A 26371-nucleotide genomic window follows, 5' to 3' on the forward strand; every position below is an offset into this window, starting at 1 on the left:
TGGATTGTTAGGGTTGGGAAGAGATAAAATGAAGACAGAGGCCAACATTTTTAAAAAGTGAAACATTTATTTTTGGTTACAGAAAAAAATATACATTTACCACAAGTTTATAAATGTTACATCAAACAAAATCTTACAATTGTGTGACTTACAGGAAATGTGAAATGGAAGTAGTAACTGCTAAACAATATTTCCTGTATTAATATGATGTTGTTCTTCTATGTGTTTTCCACGTTGGGCTGCAATAATTTAGGAGCTGGGTAGCTGTAAGCTCAAATAATGTAGGTAACAAAGCAGAGTAAGATTCCAAAGTATCATGGTGCTGGAATTTCTTTTATCCCTTAAACTAGGCTAGGACAAACTGAGGAGGAGAAGAACCTATCACACAAATTGCCAAAAATAACGTTTGTGCATATACCCTGGGCAGTTATTTCACTAAACTGCATCTTGGCCAGAAACCAAACAAATTCTGCTTAAAGAGCCTGCACTGACACAATAGAGCTGCAACTATTACTTAGTCCTGACCCCTGCTCTCTGTGCTTATCTTACTTTTGACCCCATAATATAGCTGCCTTTGCTGACCTCTCTTCTTAAAAATGCTTGCTGCTTGGCTGTCATTATCCAGTGGCATTATTACTTTCTAAACTAGGTCAGGAGTTGTCACATTCTAATTCCCATGCTTGTTCCAGGCTGTTGTTAGGTAAAACTATAGATTCCTATGAATCAGAAATGGCAGCCATTATTTTGTCCTTGAAGCCAGATTCACTCCTTACTACAGGGAGGGGCCCCTTTACTCATCCATGGCGGTTTACTCGCCCTGTTCTGGGCACACAGCATACAAATACCTTCAGCAAGGAGCTATACAACCCCTTTCACCAATCCAATACAACTATAATATGGTCAGAAATATGGCAGCATATTCTTATAAAGTGTTCTGAGGAGCATGTGAACTTCTAGGATTTAGCCCTGGGGTCTAGGAAGCCAAATACTAGGCCCAAATGCTGTTACCTGACAAGGAGGAGGAATAATGTAAATTCCAACAACATATGAAACGTACACACAATTTGCACTCCAGGATGTGAGGGAGCTCAGAAAAGGAGAGTATCACTGGGTAGGAGTATCTTACAGGAGAACCTGTCATCATATACTAAAGTAACAGGGCTACTTTAGGTAAGCCAGTAAAGGAAACGTCTATTTTTTGCACAGGGTGGAAAACGCGTGGACCAGCACAATTCCTGCACATCCCAGATTTTTGAAAACAGGCTCCACCTAGCAGCAAAGATGATACAGCACTTTGGATATGTGGGCTGCTCATGGCAGTCATCTCTCTGCTAGTGACAGAGCCGTGTGATGTGCATTCTCCTCCACCCACGCCCCATCCCAAACATCCTGCCATTAATTAGGCCAGCGTTCCAACTAGCAAACAAGAAGAACGGTTGAGGGGGCTGCAGAATGAGACATGCAGTCAGTTTATAGTCACAACAATCGTCCCACTCACTCGAGGGGGATCAGTCGCTTCCCTTTTAACGTGGACGAGATCACCTTAAAATAACCTTGCCGTGTTTTCCGTTTCCTTTCTCTCCATCCGTACTAACAAGCTAAAAACGGCATCCCGGTCCTGCGGTAGGCACTCTGCAAATAGAAGAGACAATCTGCAATTAATTATCACGTCAGGTCTAAAACATGAGAAAGAGCTGAGCTCAGGTTTTGTTAAAGGGCCACTGAACAAAAATTTTACCACGGATAAAATAACGGGGGTTTAAAGTACATGAATTGATTATATATATATATATATATATATATATATGATTTTCTGTCCAGGAATTCCCCGATGTACTGTATAACGTCCTGTATATATCCTTAATATAACCAGGATATATATAGCGTCAACATATTACACAGCACTGTACAATAAATAGGGGTTGTAAATGTGTAAAATGCAAATGACAGACAGCAGATAGTGACACTGGAGGAGTCCCTGCACTGAAGAGCTTACAAACTGAATGTTTCTTTAAAGTGTTTCTATCATAAGAGAAGTGAAGAGGCTGCCATTGTTGGCCTCCGATAAATGGCAGTTGCCTGTGTTTGGCTTTGGAGACCTGGAACAAGTATGATGTAAATGAGCGTCACAATTCCTTCCTTCCTTCTTGTTCGAGATAAGTGACACTGGAAGCATTGAAGCCAGTGCATCAGTATAACAGGTAACTAGTATTTTCAGAAAGAACTTGCTGACAGTTCTTTCTATAAAATACAAATTACCTGTCATGTTATTGCACTAGTATCAGGCAGCCTCCATAATTCTCTCTGTGTCATGAGTTCAATAAATTAAATATGTAAACATTTGCATATTAATGGATTTTAGTGGACTGAACCACCCAGTGTGTATTTCATTTTGTTCCCTCACTTTATAAGAAACCTGTAGTAGAATAAATAGGCTCTTTGCTGGGCTCTTTTTAAGAATGCACACTTGCCTGGCTGTCTCAGAATTTATTACTTCAAACCACTGACCAAGAATAAGTATAAAGATTAAGGACTCCTGATGATAATATTACATGTTCCAGGTTTGTGGCTCAAAGTACAAAAATTTAATTCCAGGCCTAAAGTAGGAAGCAAAGCCTTTTCTGTAACATGATCCAATCCAGTCGCTACACACAATGAGCTGTAGGTGTTACTTTAACTACACCTCTACATTTAATATTTATTATATATCAATATTTTATCTCACAAATATATTTATTTTATACCTAACTTTTTATTTTTACTTTTTATTAGTTTTATCCTTGGGAAACATCTCATAATGCTTGCCACGACCATTTTTTTTAGCCTGGGGGCAAACTTCCCCACGGCTTCAATGACAGAATAGCAAGGAGCTGAATCCTAATTGTCCAAGGCACCATTGTGCCTAACACTAATATTAAACTGTATTTATATAGCACCAACATATTGCCCAGCACTGTACATTAAAAAGGGGTTTCAAATGACAGACATACAGACGATGATAAAAGGAGGAGGAGAGGACCCTGCCCTTAAGAGCTTACAATCTAAGAGGTGGGGGAAGTAGCACACAATAGTAAAGGGGATATGGAATGGTGGATAAGTAGTAACATCAGTAGTAACATAGATACAGCTCTTTGTGCTGGTTGCCTGCTGACAGGACACTCTTTTCCTTTTATCCAAAAAAAGCAATATCCAACCCCATTTTCCCTGTGCACTTGAAACCTCATCTGTCTCTAATACCATAAAGGTTATCCTGGGTGTTTGACATATTACCCCCATATTCATCATCTCATCTTGGAGAGCGAATATCGGTTTAGTATTTTACATCTCTCTACAGATAACCTACCCTCACCAAGCAGTCAATCCACAGTCTATTCCATCAGTATTTTTAACAGGACTACCTTCATGGAAAATCAAGCTTGAAAACTACCATATTACCATCGATATCCCCTGAGGAAGCCCCAAAAAGGGCGAAACGCATTGGGAAGGAGATATATTATACATAATTACAGTTATTAAATATAACGAATATCAGTGTACCATCAAGCTTGATTCATTGTATGATAAATGATTGTGAACTATATATTTTTTGTAATGTGTTTATTTGTACTCCAATTCAAACATTGTTTAGTTTTTTAATAAAGTAGTGCAAGATCAGCTATTATTACATGCCCTTCAAATAGCGTTCTTTGCTTCTCCTTTTCTTTCATTTAAGTAGTAATATCATCCTTGGTACTTCTTGGCTGCCTTTAATTTGTAATTCTTTTTAGCAAGTAATATTTTTTAAAGATTGATTAAATTGGACTTGCATGTATAAAGATCAGATTTTCTGCACGATAAACTTTTGGTTTATTAAAAAAGACAACAATTCTGCATTATGATTCAGGATCAGAATAATTCATTGAGTAAAGTGTTAAAAGACACCTAAGCCATGAATTCTGAATGGCACCTGACCACCCTTAGGTAGCCGAAGTTGGGTTTTAATAATGTTTGATTAAACACTCTACTCATCTCATGATGCCTCATTCAGAGAAGTGCCCATAAGCTGATCCCCAGCAATATCTGCCCAGCTTGTACATTTTCTTTAATATGTGGGGCTTATGTATAGATTTCATGATCCCTGGCCTTACTATAATACAGCCCCTCTGTCTGTTGGGTTAAAGTGAGGTCTCATTGGACACTATTAAATGCTCTATTATCACCTGTGCTAGCGTTTTCCCTGCCAAGCCAACCTCCACCAGAGCCCATCCTGCTTCCAACATTGCCATGTATATTATAGTATGTTAGATTTATGTCTCAATTTATTTTAACACCTTTCCTTAATCTGGAAATCAATTGCTCCCTGTGGCAACGCTGGAAGGTGATACTCAGCAATCCTCTCCAGTTTATACTTGGTGGGATGGAACACGGCTCACATATAAAGTTTGGATTCTGGATGGGTGGTCGCCCTCTTTGTTTTGGAAAGTTTTTTTGGCCCACAGATTAAAATAAAAAAAAAGAAAAAATGTTAGAGGTCTTTTCTGGGGATATCAAATAAAACAGAAGCTGTAAATTGTACAATTACCACAAGGAGGTAGGTGCACATGTGAAAATCTCTCCCCGCGTTGAGGCTGATTTATATTTTATGGCTCAGGAGATCTGAACACCTATGTCTGCCAGGAAATTTCCCCTCTAAAATTATCACATTAGGAACGTTGAAATAGTCAGGTTTTGTTTAAAGGAACAGATGCAACGCTTGTAGACAGCAGAAATAGAGTTTGGTGCCGCGGCTTGACTGACACTGATGTGTGATTGGAAAGCGTGCAGGTCCAAGGCTTGTTACATGGAGATATTCACAAATGTGTTATGATCTAATAATGCACTGTAAATAAATTGGGATGATTTATCTGTAGGAAAAAGAGACAAGGCCAAGCGTGTAATGTTCTATCTGGTAACATTAACATAGGAGGAGGGTGCAGAAATGCAAATCTTATCAATGCAAAGGCAATTTCCTGTTTGGCTTTAAATGGATCAATACTGTCCTGAAAACCCCCCACTTGTGTGACCCCTCAGAGAAATGAAATATATAAATAACATGAGAGACACAGAAATAGATATTTGAAACAACTGCTGATCGAACTAGCTTTTGGGAATTGTGGTCTGATTATGGGAAAGACAATAAGGTAAACCTTAAGGCTTTGCTGCTGCCACTTCTTCGGAACATGTATCCCTCCAATCTCCATAGCTGGTATAGTAAACAACATTGTAACAAACTGCAAAGTAGGAATCTGCATCAGCGGCTCATGTGCTAGACATTTGTAAACATGTACTGGAAAACCTAAAAGGCTATTGTGAGAGACTGATAAAATCATACAAAAAACAACAACTTCGTTCTTGTTTTCTTGCTTCTAAAGGTGGTCTTACAAGCTATTGAATCATAGGGGTGTACTTAGTTTTTCACACACGGTTCTCTATTGTGGCTTTATTTTTGTTATGTAAATAAAATCAAAATTTATTATGTTGTGTGGTATTGGTTACCTGAGGTTGTAGTAACCTTTTTTTTTTATTATTATTTTGCCATATGCAAACCGTGGACTGGGAGTAGAATAATGGTGGAGAGGAAAACAGAGAGGGCAATATATAAGCCAAATAAACCTCAGCTTTAAATGTATTGCCCTTTGACAAAAACAAATGCAAATGTAGCTAAAAGGAGATTTAAAAATGTAATGAAAGATATATGGTAACATTGTTTAATTTCAATTATGTCATTTTTAATTCTGCATTTTCCTAAATAACATCTACCATTACAGTTCTTGTTCAGGCACTTTCTGAGTTAGGGGTGTGAGAATGTCTCATTGTTGTGTTGCTGCGTTGTCTACCTTTTACACCACAAGTGACCCTTTCCAGCACATATTACACTAGTATGATCCAATGTTGTCACCATTAGAAAACCTGCCCAGACAAATGTCAAACAGCCATTGCTGGAGTATATGTAGAGAGGAAGTGGCTGCAAAGGGGTTACAACCTATCATCAGGGCGGAGCTACAACACAGGACTAAAACATGTAACACAAGTATTTTGTTATTAAAAAAAGAAGCCATTTAGTTGGAGTGGGGGGTTCTTAACTTTAGGGGCTCCATACAGGTGGGATTCTGGACTCTTTGTAAATCAAAGTTTGTGGATCCTGGCCCCTGAGGTTTGGATTCGAGGACACCAAGTTAGGCTTTACATCTCTTCATATATGTCCCCCTACACCCCCTTTACCCAGAGATTCTTTCCTAATTATTAAGCTGCTTGCCACTTTTTCTCTTAGAGCATTTCTAGAACCCCTCATGTGCTCCCCTTGACCTCATTGCCCTTTATGTTTTAATTAAAACTGTAATTAGCACACAATAATGATCTTGCTGTGCTGACATCACGGCCATGTGACTATGAATCACACTGTGGTATAAAGCGCCATAAATCTGAGTAATAACAAAACGCAGAATAAAAGCCTTGTCCTATCAAAGCATCATCCGCAGATAAAAAGGACATGATGGCTTTGTGTGTGGGCAACTGATATAATTAGACAAAATAAGGACAAATGTCATTCACTGACATCAAAGACTAACAGGGGCTGCACTTGATTAGCCAAACTGCAATACAAATGGTTCACTGTGTGCCGGCAGTGCACCATATTCCTATCCTTTCAGATCTGTCATGTAAAACGCATGCAAAGCACTCTGTGCAGTCTGAGGCCAAGGGAAAAGATTCTGTGTATATTGTTTTGTGAATGGAAGGATTCTGCTGCAAACAGAAAAATGGTAACAATAGAGAAATATGTCATTTCTTTGGGATGGCCTAACATGATTAATGCAAAATTGAATTGAACTGAATTTCAAGACTTACCTAAGAATTCTAAGCAGAAAAAGTTCCAAATAATGCAGGTATCAAATCATTAAGTGACAATGAACTGTATTTACCTTATATACCTGAATGTATCTTCCCCCTGTAATTCTCTGTACAGCAGCACTTAGGCTTTAAGACTGAGAAGTAACATTAGAGAAAGTCAGGGGTGCACTATGCCCAAATACTCTCACTTTGCAGCATCATCAGGGACTATAAGTCTTTTGAAGCACCAAAACAGTGATCATTTGTGAGTTAAAACCTTTTCATTGTTTGGGAAAATATTTCACCTTGCTGCATTCTGTGTCAATCATTTGTTAATATAATGTATGGGTGAAAAATCATCGCTTAGAAAGTTTTTTTCTCTTTGATGAATGTGATTGACTGGTGTTCCAATGAATGGTCTTCTCCTCTACCTTGACAAGTGTTTGGGCTTGGTGGATGGAATAGACGTCAGTGACTAGAAAAGTAGCTGTCACTTTGTTGTATTGTATTTTTTGTAACACTAACCAGTGATCTACAGACTAATCTAAGGCTAAGTCTCCTAATATAATCTATATTTTCAGCTAAGGCCTTTAGTTAAGAACTAACACACTTCAGACAAATGTTGAAATGTCAAATTTCATTTGCAGTTCAAAGAGGTAAGCGCTGTAGAAATGCAGTCTCTGGCCATACCGTTATTGTTTAGGCGAGCATCCAGCATACAGTCTGTGTTTGATCTATTTTTAAACTGTTGGAAATGTTATCTGCTCATTCTGCAGCATCTCAGTAGTTTCTTTATTCCTCAAACACAAGCGATGTAGACACAGCAGAATACGTTTCCTATTAGCCTGGCAGATCTGCAGAGAGACTGATTGTAACCATGTGACTGACTACGAACAGTAGCCGAGAATGTAAACATCCAGGGAGACTACCAGTATGGACAACTAGAGACTGAGAAATAGTTATATGAAAAAGAAACAAAAGAAAAGCGATCACTTTTCATACTTTTAAACTTTCCTATTAGCATTAAAAAATATTTATTTAAAAAAAAACAGGGTGATGGTGCCACTACTGGTTGACTAAAAAAAAATGAAGCAGTAACTGTTTGCTTTTAGACTCTCTTTTTTTCTCTAATTGTAATGTTAAAGTGGGCTGCACCTAGCCCGTAAGCTGTAAATATATTTTTGTGTGTTATACTGCGTCCGCGTACATGAAGTGATAACAAGCACAAAGCATAGCTGTACTTGTTATCACTTCATGTACGGGGACACAGCATCAAGATTCATGATTGTAAAGGACGTTTTCATACAACTTGGCACATGGCTATGGATTTAACCCTTCTGTACATTGACATTTTGATCCTGCCAGGTGGTCCAGGCACTTGGCAGGTATAGTAGCAGTCCATTTACAATGTGTAATACAAAGGCGGTATTATCCTGTCCAGTATACCGATCACTTAGCAGGGATAGTAGCGGTCCCTGTACAGTATGTAACACAAAGGCAGTATGATACTGTCCAGTACTCTGGTCTGATAGTAGTGGTCCCTGTACAGTGTGTAATACAAAGGCGGTATGATACTGTCCAGTACTCCGGTCTGATAGGAGTGGTCCCTGTACAGTGTGTAATACAAAGGCGGTATGATACTGTCCAGTACTCCGGTCTGATAGGAGTGGTCCCTGTACAGTGTGTAATACAAAGGCGGGATGATACTGTCCAGTACTCCGGTCTGATAGTAGTGGTCCCTGTACAGTGTGTAATACAAAGGCGGGATTATACTGTCCAGTACTTGAGTCACTTGGCAGGGATAGTAGTAGTACTGATACAGTATGTAATACAAAGGCGGTATGATACTGTCCAGTAGCCCAGTCACTTGGCAGGGATAGTAGTAGTCCCTGTACAGTGTGTAATACAAAGGAGGTATGATACTGTCCAGTACTTGGCAGGGATAGTAGTAGTCCCTGTACAGTGTATAATACAAAGGTGGTATGATACTGTCCAGTACTCCGGTCACTTAGCAGGGATGGTAGTGGTCCTTGTACAGTGTGTAATACAAAGGCGGGATTATACTGTCCAGTACTCCGGTCACTTGGCAAGTATAGTAATAGTTCCTGTACAGCTTATAATACAAAGGCAGTATAATCCTGTCCTGTAGTCCGGTCACATGAAATCTGCAGGTTTCCTTATTATAGAAAGTGACACAGGGACAGGAAAGAAAGAAAAGCTGGGGAGCTTGGCTGGCACAACAAGCCACAGCTCCCGATTAAGCACGCTGACAGCTTCCTTGTAAATTAATAAAACACCCTCACAGTTTTTCTGTAAATTAACAGTCTTCCTTTTTTCCCTGTAAATTAAGTCTCAGTTTTCTTGTAAACCAACAGAACGGCCTTACAAGTCAGCAGAACAGTAAATTCACCTTCCTGCAGTAATAAATCACTAAATCATTCCAGAAACTCCAGGCAAGGTACAGTGAAGCATGAAGCTTGCTCCGTCATCCTGCTACAGAGGTTCAGTAGTAGCTAAAGGGACAGTCCACTCCAAATGATATTTCTGGTTTGGCTTTATAGCACTGATCTGAATTACTAACTTGCTTCTTATATCACTTAGAAAGACACTGTCGATATCCTACATCACATGGCCAGCAATTTTATGCTCTCCTATCAATTTGGTATTTTCAATTTAGCGGTAAAATTACTACCATAAAACATACAACAAAAACAAAAAAGTAGCAATTTTATTTTAGGGTAATATTAATTTACATAACCCAAATTATGCTGTTCCAGTTCGAATAACCAAAAACACCCTAAAGCCTGCCTTTGCATGAGAAGTGGGCTCATCTTTTTCATCATAATATTTGGCTCGGACTGCAACACCAAAATAGTAGGCTGTGGCCTAAAATGGAATAAAACACAGTATTACATAGTAGAGAACATGAACTTTGAGTTGCCATGAGATACACTGATGCTTGGCATATTGGGTCTTAATATAGAACCCCAGCCAAACACTTCTTATTGTTTCTAGTAAGGGAAAGGTTAGAACTTCTGTGTGCATCCAAGGTTATTCAACTTTATGTCACTAGTGAGGACATATGTGGAATTATACAGCTTTCAGCAGAACAATACTGATGGGGTATCTTCCAATGAGAACCAATTAAGCTTTCAATCTAAGTGGTGGTGGAGCAGAGTCCATAACAGGTAGGGGAAATGTATCAGTGGCTGATCAACCCCCTGGAAGTTCAGTATTGCACTAATTTCCACGTGGAAGGCTTTAAGATTAGAAAATCACAGGACTTGTATACAGTAACTGTCATGGCGTAGCTATCACACATGGACCAATCCAATAAAATATTTGATGACCCCCTTTTTGGCTAGAAACTGTATGCAGAATATGAAGCTACATGAAAGCTAAGAAGGAACAGCTTCCTGTAAAGTGAACCACATTTGGTACATGACACAAGATTATCGTCCAGTTACACTTTGCATCTCTTGTGCTTAGGATAATAAATGCGCACAGCCACGTTTCCTCAGTCTCCAGCCCAGCTTTCAGTTCAAAGATAAGTGGAAGCCTTGAGAAACAAACACAACATGATAGTCTTCTACTTGTTGTGACTCTTTGAGTCTTTGAACTTGCTGGGAAAGATGGATTTCCTTTTCAGAATTCAAAAGACCTGAATACAGCTTGTGCTGATCAGGTCAGCAATGCTCAGTCTCACCGTGTCTTGTGGAAATTCCTAAAAAGTACACATGGAGTAATGTTTCTAAAAGGATACAGTGTATGTTCCCACACATTAAACAGAAATGCTTAGATCTAAATGGGTTTATTAGCAGTGTTCAACCTAGAAATTTCTTTAGGCTGGGTGGAAAGAAAGTCAGGTGGCAGCCCCTGTACTGTGACCAAACTATTGAAACCTTCATTCTGTGAGAGGGAGGTCTTCTGAAAGTAAGAACAGTAAAAATGAACAGGACTGGTGACTGTTTGTCACTTTTGTGCAGCACAGGAACTGTGCTCAAACAGTAAGTAAGTCACCCCATGTCCTCTCTTATTTGAACGTTAAAACCTCCAGGCCACAATTTTTGTCCACCTTGGAGTATAGGGTGCCAAACAACTAAGATGTTCTCAAACTTTCATAACCTATACTTTATCATAAAATAAATATAAAGCAGGGAGAATTGAAGTTCCTTGTAAAGGCTACTACTGGTCTAAAGGCCCAGAAGTTCCAACCACAGTGGTGTTACAACTAAAGCACCTGGAAATATTGGAACCCATTTGGAAGTTAAATTCTTGATTGTCAGCAAAAAATAAAAACTTAATTGAGTACATTGATCCTTTTTTTATGGATATAGAACCAACGGACGGCTCAACGTTGGTTGCCACTTGGTTCATCCTGGGTTCCCTTTCGGATGCTGTGATTAAAATAATTTTTGTGCACCTGAGTGGGAGTGTATTCACCCTGTCCAGCCAATCAAGATGATCACAGATCGGAAGGAGGAAAAGAAGAAGAAAGATGGCGGCACCTGTGACAGTTTTGTCAAATTGTTCTTTGGACCAATCAGGTGTGTTTTAACACAATGCAAAGGAGGAAGCAATTGTTGCTGCTCATCAATCTGTGAAGGGTTTCAAGCCAAATTCCAAACAATTTGAAGGCCATCATTCTCCCAAAATAAAAAAGCATTCAAGATAGATGTCAATCTTCCCAAGCATGGACTTCCCAGCAAATTCAGATTGTGCCAAGCTTAGAAAAATTGCAAAAAGAAAAGCTACATTAGACTCTTCAGGTTTCTTTTAGCATGTTAAATGCTAATGTTCATGAGAGTACAATTAGAAAAAAGACTTAAAAAGTATGGTTTGTTTGGAAGGGTTGTCAAAAGAAAGTCTCTTCTCTATTAAAAGAAGATGGAGATGTGGCAAGACTTCTTATACAATGTCCTTTAAACAGACAAGATCAATGTGGAGGTGTATGGTGAAAAACAAACATATCAGCACAAACACTTAATACCAACTGCCAAGCATGGAGGTGGGTGGGTGGGGGGTGATTTAGGCTTACTTTGCAGCCACAGTTTACCAAAGCATTCTAGAGTTAAATCTGAGCTTATATGTGCAACAGGTAAAGCTTGGGCAAAGATGGATCAAGCAACAGGAACAATAATTCCAACAACACCAGCAAATCTACAACAGAATGGTTTAAAGGGAATAATCAAGGTGTTGCAATAGCCCAGTCACAGTCTGGAGTTTAACCCAATTGAAATGCTGTGCATAAACAACTGAAGTAATCTTGTAAACACTGTTGGCCAAAATTTCAATAAAACATGTAAGAAACTGATAAAGCCATACAGAAAACAATAACTTTCCAGTTATTGGTGATAAAGGTGGTTCTACAAGCTGTTGAATCATAGGGTGTACTTTTTATCACACATGGCTTCTCCATTTTGGCTCAATTTTGTTGAATAAATAATGACACTGTGTTGTGTGTTTTACATCTAAGAGTAATTTTAAATCCTGCTAAAGACCAGATGCTTTTTTTTTGTCCTGAGTTATAAAACCATAGCTTTTAAATAGGGTGTACTTTCTTTTTCTCATTACTGTATAGTCAACCCCCTATTACAATGGCATGCTAATGCTGTGCAGGATGTTTGATTCCAAGACATTGGAGGTTATTGCAGTTCCCAAAAACTGAGCAGACTGACCCTTTAACACAAGATAGCTTAGTAACATGCACCATTTCCAATTCCTGGCTGCATATGTACAGCAAAGTTGAAGCTGTAAAATATTCCTAGGGTGTAAAAGCACATAATCTCCATCCTGTGCTAGCCAGAGATTAGCCGCCAACTTTCAGTCTCTGGCTCATTTGTGGCACCAGAAATCAAACGAATGTCTGTAGAACTCTGATGAATCTCTACTGCTAATACCTTCTTCATGCCAGATTGTGTGCAGCTTGTTTATTAAGGGCTCGTTCCTGGCACTCTCAGATGAACACAGAAACACGATACGTATGATTAAAAGAAAAAAAAAAAAGCACAGAAAAAGTTCAGTAGCCGATCTTGTCCAATGGCAGGGACGCAATGCACTGGTTTGCCAAATTGAACATTAAAATGGAGACAGGCTTAACATTCTAGGCCAGTTGCCAGAAGAATCAAGAGTCTAAGATGCTGATATACAATCTATCCGTAATTATATTTGCAAACATAAGATGGCAACAATGTACCCTCTTCCCAAGAATACAAGGAGAACAGACTCTAATCACACACTTGGCAGATGCCAACGCTAGAATCCTAATCAACATTGTTCTAAAAAGAACATGTTTACCAAACATAAATCACATTTTCAGAGAAGAGAGCACATTCTACGTTAGGAAAACCACTGTGTGGCTAAAAAACAAACCTAATCCTACATGAAAGGAACTGTGGCACTATACAGAACTGTGCAACGAAAAGGAGAAATACTAAAACAATAATTTAAAGAGAAACTACAGTCTTTTCAGTGTTTCTAGTTATGTATGTGAAAATAATTAATTTGTTTTAAAAATGTATGTAGTATAAAAGTATATGTATGTACATGGGAGAAGCCATATTTGCTCATTACATTTTTTGAAGTGCTGAACAATGACTGCTTCATTGTTTTTTTTTTTTACAATGCAAGTCCAATGATTATTGTGTTCTATAGTTTTTAAACCTGAACTCCATTAACATCATTAAAAATGTAGTACTTTATTCAACTACTCTAATATTTCTTTTAAACAGACTCCTTTAGCCCTTTGCAAAGCTGTACTGGAGAACTGGGAGAAAGAAGGTAAGCCCTAGAACCTTGGAACTGCTACAGGGAAGGCGGCTGAAGTGGAGTTTGCAGTGGTGCACATCGGTATGCTGGTGCTACCTCATTAGGAGAATCAGCAGGATCGAAACATGTTTTTTAACAAGTTGTGCTGCTTATGCAGTGGCATTTAAAGGTCCGGCGATGTCTTGACCGCAGAGCTTGAACTGCAGAACTAAACCTGCTATACTCAGCTGCCCTTATTTCACTGCAGGGTGCTGCCATCTTCTTCTTTCTTCTCTTTCTGGGGACAATCTTTTGCCATCTTGATTGGCAACGCACGAACAAAGTTAGTCCTGTGGATGGGAGCGGGAGTTTATTCATTCCTAACACACACAGGGGAATCCGGAATTTATGGGTATTTTGAATTTTCCTAAGCAATAAGGAAGTAGGAGGTATTATGGAGAAGGGACATCGCCTGTCCCTTTTTGCAATAATAACCTGCCTGATCGTAAAGAGAAACTTTAGTTCTGCTTTAATAAACTGCTAACCTGGGGTTCAGCTTTCAATAAGAAAGATTACTGACTTATGTGCAGATGGTCGCTAAAGGCAGAAACTACAAATCTACTTATGAGGAAAATATGGTAAAGGAAGCAGGTAAAAGCAAGAGAACCTCCTAAAAATAAATCCACCAAGATGCAAATATGAAAGCTGCCATGAATGGTTTTCTTTTAAAGGCACCAGTGACATCCTCATACCTGAGGGAGCCTCCAACTTGCAGCAAGTGTAAAGGTAAACATTCCAACTTCATTGGGTGAATACTTATTCTGGGCCAATGAATTGCTCCTACTTCCTGTAGCACATCAAGCTGTCTAGTAAAATTGGCAGCAACATGATTGGGAAAAACCACATTACATAGGCGGGGGTGCTTACAATGTTCAGAAATTATTTATATGGTTTAAACCTTTTTTCTTAAGGGAAAATAAAAATCCTGTTGCTGAAAAAGCTTAAAAATGCGTTACCTAGAGTTAAGGTCTACCTTTTTTTGTCTTTTTAAGTGTCTTTCCATGACTACCTATCCATAGTTGAGAACCTGCTATACAATTTCTTTGTAGAATGAACAGCATTGACACCCCAGAAAAATACTGTCAGGATCAATGGGTAAGAAAACTAGGTGAAAGAAGAGGGAAAAAATATGCCATATAAATGCTAGTAAATGTATAAGATATGTATTTTCTATGGTTTTACATCTTGCAATAATTTATTTGCCTCCCTAGGTATTATGTTGGTTTATAGTTCTGTAAACAAAATGCACAACAGCGGGACCAGGAATATTCCATGTCACTAAACAGATACGTTCTATTCATCTAGCCAATGATCTCACTTTTAAAGGAAAACCCCTTTAATTATTGCATTTTAACACGGACAGGAAAAGATCTCAGAATAGACTTGGTGTTGCAAAAACTTTTTTATTATTTCCCAGAAATCCCCATCTTGAAGGTGTGAACGTGAAATGGAAGAAACCTTTGTGTGACCTCCCGCCTGAGAAGAAGCTGCTCAAAGTCAAAGTTTTTCTACTTATTCAGAGAGTTTTTGTTGGGATGGAAAAAGAAATGAGATATTACAGTCCTAGTGTCATGGGCAGACCCAGCAAACATGTGCTGCCAATCTACCAGGTTAAACCAACATGGCCCAGCAAGAATAGGCCAGAACTGAAGAAACAACATAGTGATTGCTGTTTTCTTTTCTTTTAAGTGGTGGAGATGTTTTCTACCTCTTTTGGTAAACTCCGAGCCCTTCAAAACTGCCAATGATATATTCACTGCCTCAATAAAGGGAACCTGTCATGGTCTTCATCTGTCATCTCTTCTGCTTTCTTTACCTGTTTAAGGCCAGGGAGTCAGAAATTACTAGGGTCAATGAACTGTAATACCAGCCAGGGAACTGGCATTTTAGGAGAACAGTAATTTTAGTCCCAATATTTATCCCATTACATGTTTACTGTGAAGGACCACTATGTCCTACAAAAACTATACAGCATTATGTAAAGGTACTAAGCAAATGAAATGTATTTGTGAAGGTGCGAATGATCTGTATTTTGTTTCCTAGTTTTTACCATCTTTAGCTAATTTAAAGCTACACAATTTCAACTTACTTCATGCAAATTCCATCACTGATTCAAATGCATTGGAAGAAGAGGTTACCTTCATGTAAAGGGCCTGATTTATTAAAGTTTTCCAAGGCTGGAGAGGATAGACTTTCTTCGGTGAGACCGGGTGATCCTGGAATGGATTTCTTCAAAGGTATTTGCTATTTGCTAGCAAATGTTTTGAATCCTGAACCAAATCTATTCCAGATTTGCTGGATAACCCAGCTTCACTGATGAAAGTGTATGCTCTCCACCCTTGGAGAGCTTTAATAAATCAGACCCAAAATGTTCACAGCGATAGAAGCAGCTAAATGAATATGAAAATACGACCTACAGAAGTCATGCTTTGCCCTGCTCTATTATTGTTCCTCCATTGTACCCTCCCACCACCACTTTCCCCACTTGAACATGACCCAACAGTTTCCGAACATTAGACTTACCTCTAAAATAAGGAAAAAAGGCAATCCTGGCTAGTCAACATAGGTCATAACATGAGGTCAGCATACAATATAACACATCAAATGGGTTGCTGCCCTGTCTGTGCATTCTGACTGGGTCCTCAGGGCTGCCCTCCTTACAGAGTACTTGCTTACAGTTCACTCAATTTGGGCTTGGACACCTAGATCAAACAGAGCCCGCTGGACTCTTGTTTGGTTCTAGAGTTATTGACCTAGAGTGGAAACACAAACATCTAGTCTACCCACCCCAAACTTCGGCCTACATTTGTATTATTATCGGATTTTGACTGTTTCATACCAGGGCTAGTCAGTCAAGTAAGGTAGGAAGGGGACAGTGGACCTAAATGGAGGTAAATGTATAAATGGAGTCCTAATAATGTTTCAGCACAGCATACTCCCAGAGCTGGTTTGACCACTAGGCTTTGAAAGCACAGTGGCCCATGAAAATAACCTACAAAGGAAAAAAAACAAAATAGAAAATAAATGAGGGTCTGACTGGCTCCCGCACCAATTTTCATTGTAAATACATTTTCTGCTGCTTTTAATTAATATAGCCAATCCGGAGCACTGAAGGTAGCTAAGAAGTGGGGGCAAAGATACTATAGTTATATAGTAGAACAAATAATATTGCATAACAAATATTGCAGAACAAATAATGAAAAATAGTACTTTAGTATATTTAGTGTACAAGAAAAAAAAGGAACATGTTTTACAATTCACATGGCTGCAGCAGGCCAAATGTCATCTACCCAGTTTCTGAAGTTTCTTTAAAATAATAAAACGTTTCTTAAAAAAATATTAAAAAGAGAAAATATTTGCATAAACAGAATCAGCACAATGTCAGCTCAAACTATGCTGTGTTTTTCCTGGCTCATGCCCTGTCCAATTACTCTATTTTTCTGATAAAGTAAACACGTCCAAGACAATTTCTATTCCTCACAAGTCTAGAGACCACAAACCCCTTAAACACATAACACTGTCTGCCACCAACACACCATGTGATTGTCTTTTAATAGCACCAATAAAAACTGCAAGGGGAAACAATATTGGACGTCCTTGGCTTTCCGCTGTGCAATACGGACAGTCCCAAAGGAAAGAGCTTCTGGGCCGAATGTGCTACTTAAGGAGTAAAACAGGAAGTTCTCACTCTCATTTTCTCTTTAAACACAATGTTCCATGTGAAGTCAAAGCAGAATTATTGATGTCAACAAGCCAAGTCCTGAATGAGGACGGAAGAAAATAGTTTGTTCTTTGCTGTCTTTTTTCTTTTAGGTTCGTAAAAGCCAGATGTGAGCCAAGGAGACGAAAGAAAAGAAATAAGGAAAGATGAAGAAGTAAAAAGAGAATATATTTTCCTACAAAGTGAATCGGCACAGGACATTTTTTAAAATTAGATTTTGGCTATACAATAATAATGGTTAAATTGCAGCATGGGATATTCCTATAATAATCCTTTATGGGGTCCCTATGACTTGTATGACTTGAAAGTAAAAAAAAAAAAGGAGCTCTGTGCACCACATGGCCCACACTAGCTACAAAATATCAAACTAATATCAAACATGGCTATTCAGGTCAGGTCGCCCATTTAAACCTCATCCCTAAAGCTTTCCTCCAGTAGTCCCCACAAAAGCTTCTGGGAGTTTGCCTGAATACATAAGAAAAAAGTGGGCAAATGGCACCTGCTGATGCTATCCTACAAGAGGACATCATAAAAATTTATGAGCAGCTCTATTTCAACATGTGATTAACAACAAAAAAAAATACATTTTAGCATCATTAAATGACATTTTTGCCAAGCTTTCAGTGCTGGCTTTGGAATTTATTTTGCAAGGAAACCTTCCATGTGGATTGTTATTGCTTCCATCTGAAAGTGTCAGTTGCCTGGCTGTCATGCTGATCCTTTGGCTTTAGTATGTTCCGAGTCCCTGATCCAGACAAAAGTAAAATCATAATGCCATACCTTCCAACTTCTAGGATGGTAAATTGGGACATCTTTTAGTATGTAGGTAAAGGACACACCCCTGCTATGCACTTCTGTTAAATGGATGGATATAAATGAATATGGCAAAAATAGCTAACTACATAAAAAGGTGTTTTTTCATTACTGGTAATTTGATATTGACTTTTTAGAATACCAAATCTGATAATTAAGGGTTTACTGTATACATCAGAGGGGAAAGCGGGACAACTGAAGAGAAGAAAGGACAAAGGGATGCATTTCCAAAAGAGGGATAATCTCTTTAAATGATGCCAAACTATTGTCATGTTCAGAGGCCAGGTATGTACAGTCAGAGAGATCTGCCTTATTGGACAACTCCTCGTAATATTCTGCCATTACATTAGACACCACTACAGCAGCTTTTATTGACCCTTTTTAACATGAGGAACCCTTAAAATAACTTTCAGGTTTTAGGGAACACCTTTTATATAAATTACTCTTGTAATTGTCTCTTACATTTCTGGCCAATGGGAAGAATGTCATCCTTAGGAATAGCCAACAGGATCATTGGTGTTAAACTGACTTGAGAGTTCCAAATTGCTAATCACTCGAGGAACCTCTAGCAACCTCTGGAGGAACCTTGGTTGAAACATTGGATTAGAAGCTCTCACAATCTCCATCCCACAATCACACAAGTGTGCCAATTTTAGGAGCAAGCCACATTTTTTTGTGGAAACTTCAGCACCCATAAAAAAAACCCACATAGGGAGAACATACAAACTCCATGTAGACATTATATTGGATAGGATTCAAACTCAAGACCCAGAGCTGAAAACAAAAGTGCTAACCACAAAGCCACCATGTCTCTTACAGCCTCCAAGTTTTCCTACAACCATAATCCAACAGTAATTTTCTAGTGCCGTTCTGACTTTGGTGGCTGTGTGAATAGGGAACGTCTGTCATTTGAGGGTCACAGACTCTGGGAGAGGACATCTTTGATTTGGCAGATGCCAAAATAAAGAAAATCACACATGCAAAGCATTATACAAAATCCAGATCCATCCCCTCCTAGATTACTTACAATTATTAGACATGATTTTTATGAACGCTGTAAAATCGGGACTGAATATGTGTAAACAGTTTCATGCAGGGCCGTGTAATTCCCTGGTGTGTTTATGGAATCCGAGAAACTGTTCTAAAATGTGGTTTGACAATTCATTATTCATTATTTTCTTTTGCTGCGTTTTCCTCTTTTCTCATCTCTCCTTATGTCTGATTAGATCAGAAGGATTGATATTTGGTGAAGGGCATGCATCCACTGAAACTGAGAAAAAATATAAAAACACCTAACTTTTAGGAGCGACTGGCTTCTTTTTTGTGGCAACACATAGTAATACTGCCATTTACCTACTACACAAATGCTTGGAATTTTTTTTGCCATTTAAAGGAAACAGCCGTCACTGCCATCTACTCCATGTAAAAATTAGGTATAAGATAATGTATAATTCTTTAACATGTGGAACAATGTTCATAATGTACTAAGCCAAAGGATCATCATAACAAAGATAACAAAGTCAACTTTTATTTACAAATGCAGGTCAGCATATTTCTTTCATTTCAGATGCTCCTAAATTGCCTCTTAAATTGTTTTAGATCTAAAGCTCATAACTGGAATGTGATTGCTTACAACTCACCAAAGTTTAAGTACCCATTTACATTGGTGCTCAGTGATTAGCGAATGTTGACAAGTTGCACATTGATGAAAGCGTGCAGCCCAAAACAAAAAAAAGTATAATTCTGAAGACATGCAAAGATGCCAGTTTTCAAGAAAAAATGTGGTGGTAGGTACAGTGTTGCTGAGAACACAGTTTATCATATTGTGGACATGGTTTCATGGCTGGTACTATACAATCACCATAAGACAGTAGACATTGACCTACTGACTGTGTCTACATGATTCTGGTAGAAGATGCTGACACCAGCTATAAATCACAAATGTGTGAGATCTTTTGTCATTGATTCTTTTTTCCCCATAAATAAAGATTTTCCTTCTGCTAAAGGTAAGAGAGGACATCTGCTCCAACCCATAAAGCTTTGTTGTACTACAATTGTGACACTGTTCTCTTTTCCTGAAAGTGCACCTAAGAGTGGAGTACTGCAGTACCCATAGTAAAAAAAGTTCATGTAGTAAGGAGGGATATGATCACCCTGTATAAATATATAAACGGTCCAGAGAACTCCCTTCCCCATTATTCACTTTGAGATCATTACAAAGAACAAAAAGGCACTTTTTGCGTCTGGAGGAAAAGAAGTTTAAGCTCCGGATAAGGAAGGGATTCTTCACTGTAAGTTCTGTGAAAATGTGGAATCGGCTCCCTTAGGAAGTAGTTTCAGCAACTACAATAGATTGCTTTAAGAAAAAGCTGGATGATTTCTAGAAGCACAGAAAATAACTGGGTATTAAGGATTTAAAGTAAAAATAACAGTGACTGTTGATCCAGGGAACATCCGATGGCCTCATGGAATTAGGAAGGAATTTTTTTCCCGTTGAAGCAAATTGTATCAGGGCTTTTTTTGCCTTCCTCTCTACCAACTATGTCTTATAAGGTTTTATATGTGGGATATGTTTATTTCCCTAGTGGTTGAACTTGATGGACTTATGTCTTTTTTCAACCTAACCTACTATGTAACTATGTTCTACCCACCTAGAGAATGTACAACTGCAAAGAACTACAGATGACGTGTAAATGGTCTCTACTAATTGAAAGCCAGCCTATGGAGATTTATGTTAGTTGCATAAACACATTGGGCACCATTTATAAAACAATGAATCTGACATTCCCTTGGGAATCCATCATTGCCATTGAAATATATGGACTGAGAAGATTCCCACGAGGGAATGCTTGAGGGAATGTGTGATTTCCTGTTTTTGAAATAGAGCTCATTGGGTTATAGTGAAATGCTTGCGCACATGGTTTCTTTTTCTTTTTTCACTGCTCTTTACCATCATGGTAACTGGATAATGATGGTGCACCAGCACATAGATGGGGTCACTTCTGTTCTCTCCAGTAAGCATGTCCATGTAGTTAAGTTTGACAGCACTGTATAATGAAATAAAGTCCTTACTGCGATCATTGCTGGACCTTTTACTCTCAGTCTGGGTCCAGATGTGCAGCAGATTATGAAAAGGTAATGTAAGGACATATTTTAACTATTTGTACTAATGATTTGAAAAATAGCCAGGTTAGTTCTGGTGTTAAGAACTAACTCCTGCCCACCGACATTTTTTGAAAACAGAACCTTTTCCACCTTTCCTCTTCTTCTCCAGAGGTAGGTACTCTGTAGGACTGTACTATGCACAGACTGACCTAATGATGAACCTTCAACGTGTGAATCTATGGAGTTTTTGGGATCATATGATGTGAGAAGATCAGCATGGGCAGAAAGTTCCAAAGAAAAGGCTATCATTGTAGCTAAAGCTTTTTAATTTTAGAATATGTAGAGCCCTTTCCATAAATTTAAACTGGATTTAGTATGAAGAACAGACAAAGCAGAAGAACTGTAGAACAAATCAGTAAAATTATTTACAACATTATTAAATGACATAGGTACTAAGTGATCACATTTGATCTGACTGGCTTTCAGAAAATCTTGAAAGATTCAAGGTCAGTGGGTGATTCAAAATCCACCCGACACAGAGAGGTTAAAAAGTCAACCAAGGGGCCTTCGCCTCAGTTTTAACTCACACGTGATGACATAAAACCGAGAAAAAAAAATTGTTGGGAGTTGAAAATGATTTAAATTTGCCAGCTTCCAGCTTTTTTGGAAACGGTCCAAGACTAATTTGGATCTGGGCATTTCAAAGTCGTTTGCTCAGCCTTGCATTTTGCCAGAAAAAGTGGACTTACAGCAGAGGTTAGAAGAAGTGCAGCACAAGAAGAGTTCTGTTCTCCGGATCTGGCCTTTGCGGAGATGAACGGCATAGGTAAAGAAGGTAAGTTGTGGAAAATGGCAAAACAAGGTACCGAAAATAGGATCACACCTGAAAAATAAAGAGCCTTCACTGTAAACCACACACTTTACATTTAACCCCTTGGTGAACAGCCAGTGTAGAACTATACCCTAGAATTGAGAATCTGGAAACCTATCCGAGCTGGTTACCTTACACACGCATGGGAACCTGCAGGAACACATGCTTCCCTGTATAATTGTGCAGGTTTATGTGGGCTGTAAATAACTGGATTGTGACAGTGGATGCTCTTTCTAAGAACAGGCAACACATGATGTGTGCAATTATGTTTATTAGCTCTCCCTGATTAAGTCATACTTTGCCACTGGGGCCTGGATGTCTTAGCCTCTGAGGCAGTATAAATGGACAATATAAAAAAATATAATAAACATTATAATATCAGAACAAAGAAGTGGCATTCTCAGGACACAGGAGAAAAAGATGAAATAACTTTTTGGTTCTCTAACATTCATGTGTGGCACAGCTCACGCTAATCAATTTGTACGCCGCACCAAAACACTAAACAAATATTAGAAACATTACAACCACCTGCTTCATATTGTAAAGGTTCCACTTGTGCCACTAAGACAGCTTTGACCCGTTGATGCATGGACTCCACAAGCCCTCTAAAGCTGTCTTGTGGTATCAGGCACCAAGATGTAACTCACAGGTTTGTCACAGGTTTGTCATTGTCCTCGTGTTGCATTCTGCTGTTATTTATCTCTTTCCCAGATAAACAACTAACACGCACCCTGTTGTACACATCGTCTAAAGGAATTGACACACTATTACTATTTTTGCTAAGTTTATGATATAAAAGAAAATGATGTTCATCAGATCGGTCCACCTGTACAGCATTGGAACTCTGATTATTCATGCAGCACACTGTGTGGCTTTTCAAGCACCTTTCTACATGGCCAGTATTCTATTTTTCAGCATTTTGTTAGATAATAGTTTTTATGTGGGACTGCAAAAGGTACACTACATAGCTGGGGTGGTGGAATCTGTAAATAGGTTTGCCCCAATTTTCCTCCAGCTACCATTCTGAACTTTCTGTGCTGGTCTCATGCTCCCATTAGCTGAAGGGTAGGCCTGAGACCATGTTGATTTTTATGTCAGACAAGGGAAGAATACATTGCTACCTTGGATATTTAATCAAAATTCCTTTCTTTTTTATCCTTTGTTACATCTTAGTTTCCTTCTCCTACATTCACTTTTTAATTATTGCATGGCATTCCTAAGTGTGGGTTTCTTAAAGGTGACAACAGCTGATCATGCCTAAATAATGCGTGTTGGATATTTGCTGAATACATAGCTTATATATCATCAAAAAAAAAAAAAAAAGGGCTTTACCAGCTACCTCTAACTGAAGTGGAAAAAAAGTAAATTCTAACACTGGCAGAAGTGGGTGGTGAGGGAAGAAGCTTGCAGTCAAGCATTAGAACACCATTTGCTGCAGTTGCAGTAGTTTATTTTACAGAAGTAATTATCCTGAACGACTCATGTGGTGTTTTTTGTCCTGGACTTAGTTTAATCACCAAAATTTTAAATATTTCTCTTCAGTTTCCTCTCTGTAGCATTTGGCATTTTCATTAAAACATCTAAAAGTTTGGTGGTTCCATAGAAAAATATCACTGGTACTTTCTAATATTCAATGTGTTCAAACACATTAAAAACTTGACGGGTTCTTATCTTTCTGCCCTTTGCCCAACAACTATTGACTATGCACATAATTTAGGAAACCAGGAGCATCTCCAGCCACAAACCTATGGCGAATGACTACATACAACACATTCCATAGCATTACACAATAGATTTGAAATTGTACTTTTCTAGCATACATGGAAAACCAAAGTGTCCTCTTTGATCCGGCACATCAAATTCTTTCCCTGCTTTCACTAATCCATTACAATGTCAAATCCTTCATTGTACAGACATTCATCTCTAAAGCCTACAAGATTAACGGACGGACTCCCGAAGCCCTGCTTGTGGTTTCACTCCTGCTAATCCCCACCCTCAGCATTATAGCGCACCAGTCAGCCTTTATACTTTATTGGACCAGGCTGGGAGTGATTATAGAGAAAGGAGAATGAATGTAACTCAGCAACACCTACTGTTCACTAGGCCACCTCCAGAAAATTGCTGGGGAATAATATTTATGTACTCCTACTCATCCCAGAGAAGCAATAAATCAATGCAGAGCTATAGGAAAGCGAAGAGGACACTATTTCATGTTACCTGTCCCTCTGTGGAGTCGTATTTCCATCCTACACACTTTTGTTAAAGAAGAATTAATTAGAAACTGGATATGGTATAAAAAGGGAGCTACTGAAATTGCTAAACATTAACACTTGTAGTGCTTCACTAAAAGGAAGGAGCTCTCTGACACTGCACAGGTCTCCTTCACTAAGTCATGTGTCAGTACCTACCTATCCATAAATTATATTGGCACTGCAGGAAAAGAGATATAGGTAAATGGTTCTCTATATTATTCTTACACAGTATTAATATAGTGCTGACATATTACGCAGCACTGTACAAAGTCCATAGTCATGTCACTAGCTGTCCCTCAAAGGGGTTCACATTCTAAATGTCACTACGATTGTCATATGTCTTTTAATACAGTCTAAGGGCAATTTTTATTTTTTATTTTTTTTGGGGGGGAGGCCAGGTAACCTAACTGTATGTTTTTGGAATGTGGGAGGAAACCCATGCAAACACGGGGACAACCTGCAAACTCCATGCAGATTGTGTCCTGGTCAAGATTCAAACCTGGGACCCAGTGCTGCAAAGGCCAGAGTGATAAACTCTGAGCCATTGTGCTGCCCAATAAAACCCTGAAATATCAAATATTGCCTACTAATCAATAGAACGTGTCTAAAAGAAGGAGGATATACAGAAATCGTTCTGGTCTATGAGTATTTAAACTCCCGATGGCAAATCATAAAAGTTGACACTCTAGAAGGGCCTTTCTCAGACTTTTTAACATGGGGGAACCCATGAAATAACATTCAGATCTTCAGGAACCCCTTCTATAATGACTATATCCACAACTCACAGTACATTCAGTGGGAAGAATGTCACCCTTATGGATACATTTAGCCTGTAAGGGTGTTTTTACATCTTCTATAAAACAGTGTGCATTGCAGGTACACTGCTCCTTTAAATAATAAAGAACAGATTTGTATATAATTTCCTGCATAAAAAGTGAGTTTTTGAACGTTCCTGAAATGAATAACCATAAAATGTACTGCTATTTATCATTTAACCTTTTCCCTCGGCTGCTCTCTATTTTCGCAGCGTTGAAGCGCTGGCTGTGTCAACAGAATGGCTCCATTTCTAGCTCAGCCTACCTTTACATACAGCAAAGTCAATGTTTGTCCTCACAGGGTACAGGAAACAGGCTCTGATGTCACAATATTTTATTAGAAAGTCCCTAATCAGCACAAAAAATAAAATAGCCGGGGGTGGTGTTTTCGAAAGCCGTACGGGGCGATTTATCAAAACTGAAAAATTCTACACTCTCCTGCATTCATATTAAAGGGAAAACCAGAGCAAGTTAAATCGGTTAGCTGTGGATGACCCTTTAATTTTACATTTTCAGCACCAGTCCACCCATAAGTGAGAGACATTTAGGCTGAGCCAGTCCCTGGATCGTTATATGTCTAAATGCTGTTCCTGTCCATCTAGAAGTTAGATGTGTGCCCCAGCTCATTCTGTTCTACCCAAAAGAACTTCACCCCAGTCTCATGACTCTACAGTTTGCAGCTATGGGCAGATATATGGCCATATATGGCCTAAATATTATTATTAAACAATATTAATATAGCGCCAACGTATTAGGCAACGCTGTACATTAAATAGTGGTGGAAAATGAAAGACAGATATAAACAATGAAACAGGAGGAGAAGACCCTGCCCTGAAGAGCTTGCAATCTAAGAGAGGGGGAAAAAGCACACACTAGGATAGGGGATATGGAATGGTAGGTGAGTAATGAGTGTGTAAGAGACAGAAGAAGACAGATAGGCAAGTTTGAATAGATGGGTTCGAGGAACTCTTTTAAATGTGTAGAAAGTAGGAGCAAGTCGAATAGGATGAGGAAGAGAGTGGCGACAGCACTGGAAAAGTCTTGAAGCTGTGCATGTGACAAAGTTATGAGTGAGGAAGTCATTAGTAGGTCATTGGAGGAGTGAAAAGAGCGGTTAAAGGGGTATTTTTCTATAAGGTCA

General features: G+C 38.7%; 1 protein-coding gene across 3 annotated transcripts in view; it reads right to left on the bottom strand.

Moving 5' to 3' along the window:
* Nucleotides 1-47: 47 nt before the first annotated feature.
* SUPT3H (SPT3 homolog, SAGA and STAGA complex component) overlaps nt 48-26371 on the bottom strand; it is a 270705-nt gene continuing 244381 nt past the window's right edge. For all 3 annotated transcript variants that reach the window (XM_072407412.1, XM_072407411.1, XM_072407413.1), the window contains one exon: nt 48-1632. In XM_072407412.1, the coding sequence (XP_072263513.1) occupies nt 1591-1632 (42 nt within the window). In that variant the 3' untranslated portion in view covers nt 48-1590. The remainder of the gene's footprint in view (nt 1633-26371) is intronic.

The sequence above is a fragment of the Pyxicephalus adspersus genome, chromosome 4 (assembly GCF_032062135.1).
Source record: "Pyxicephalus adspersus chromosome 4, UCB_Pads_2.0, whole genome shotgun sequence".
NCBI classification, from domain to species: domain Eukaryota; kingdom Metazoa; phylum Chordata; class Amphibia; order Anura; family Pyxicephalidae; genus Pyxicephalus; species Pyxicephalus adspersus.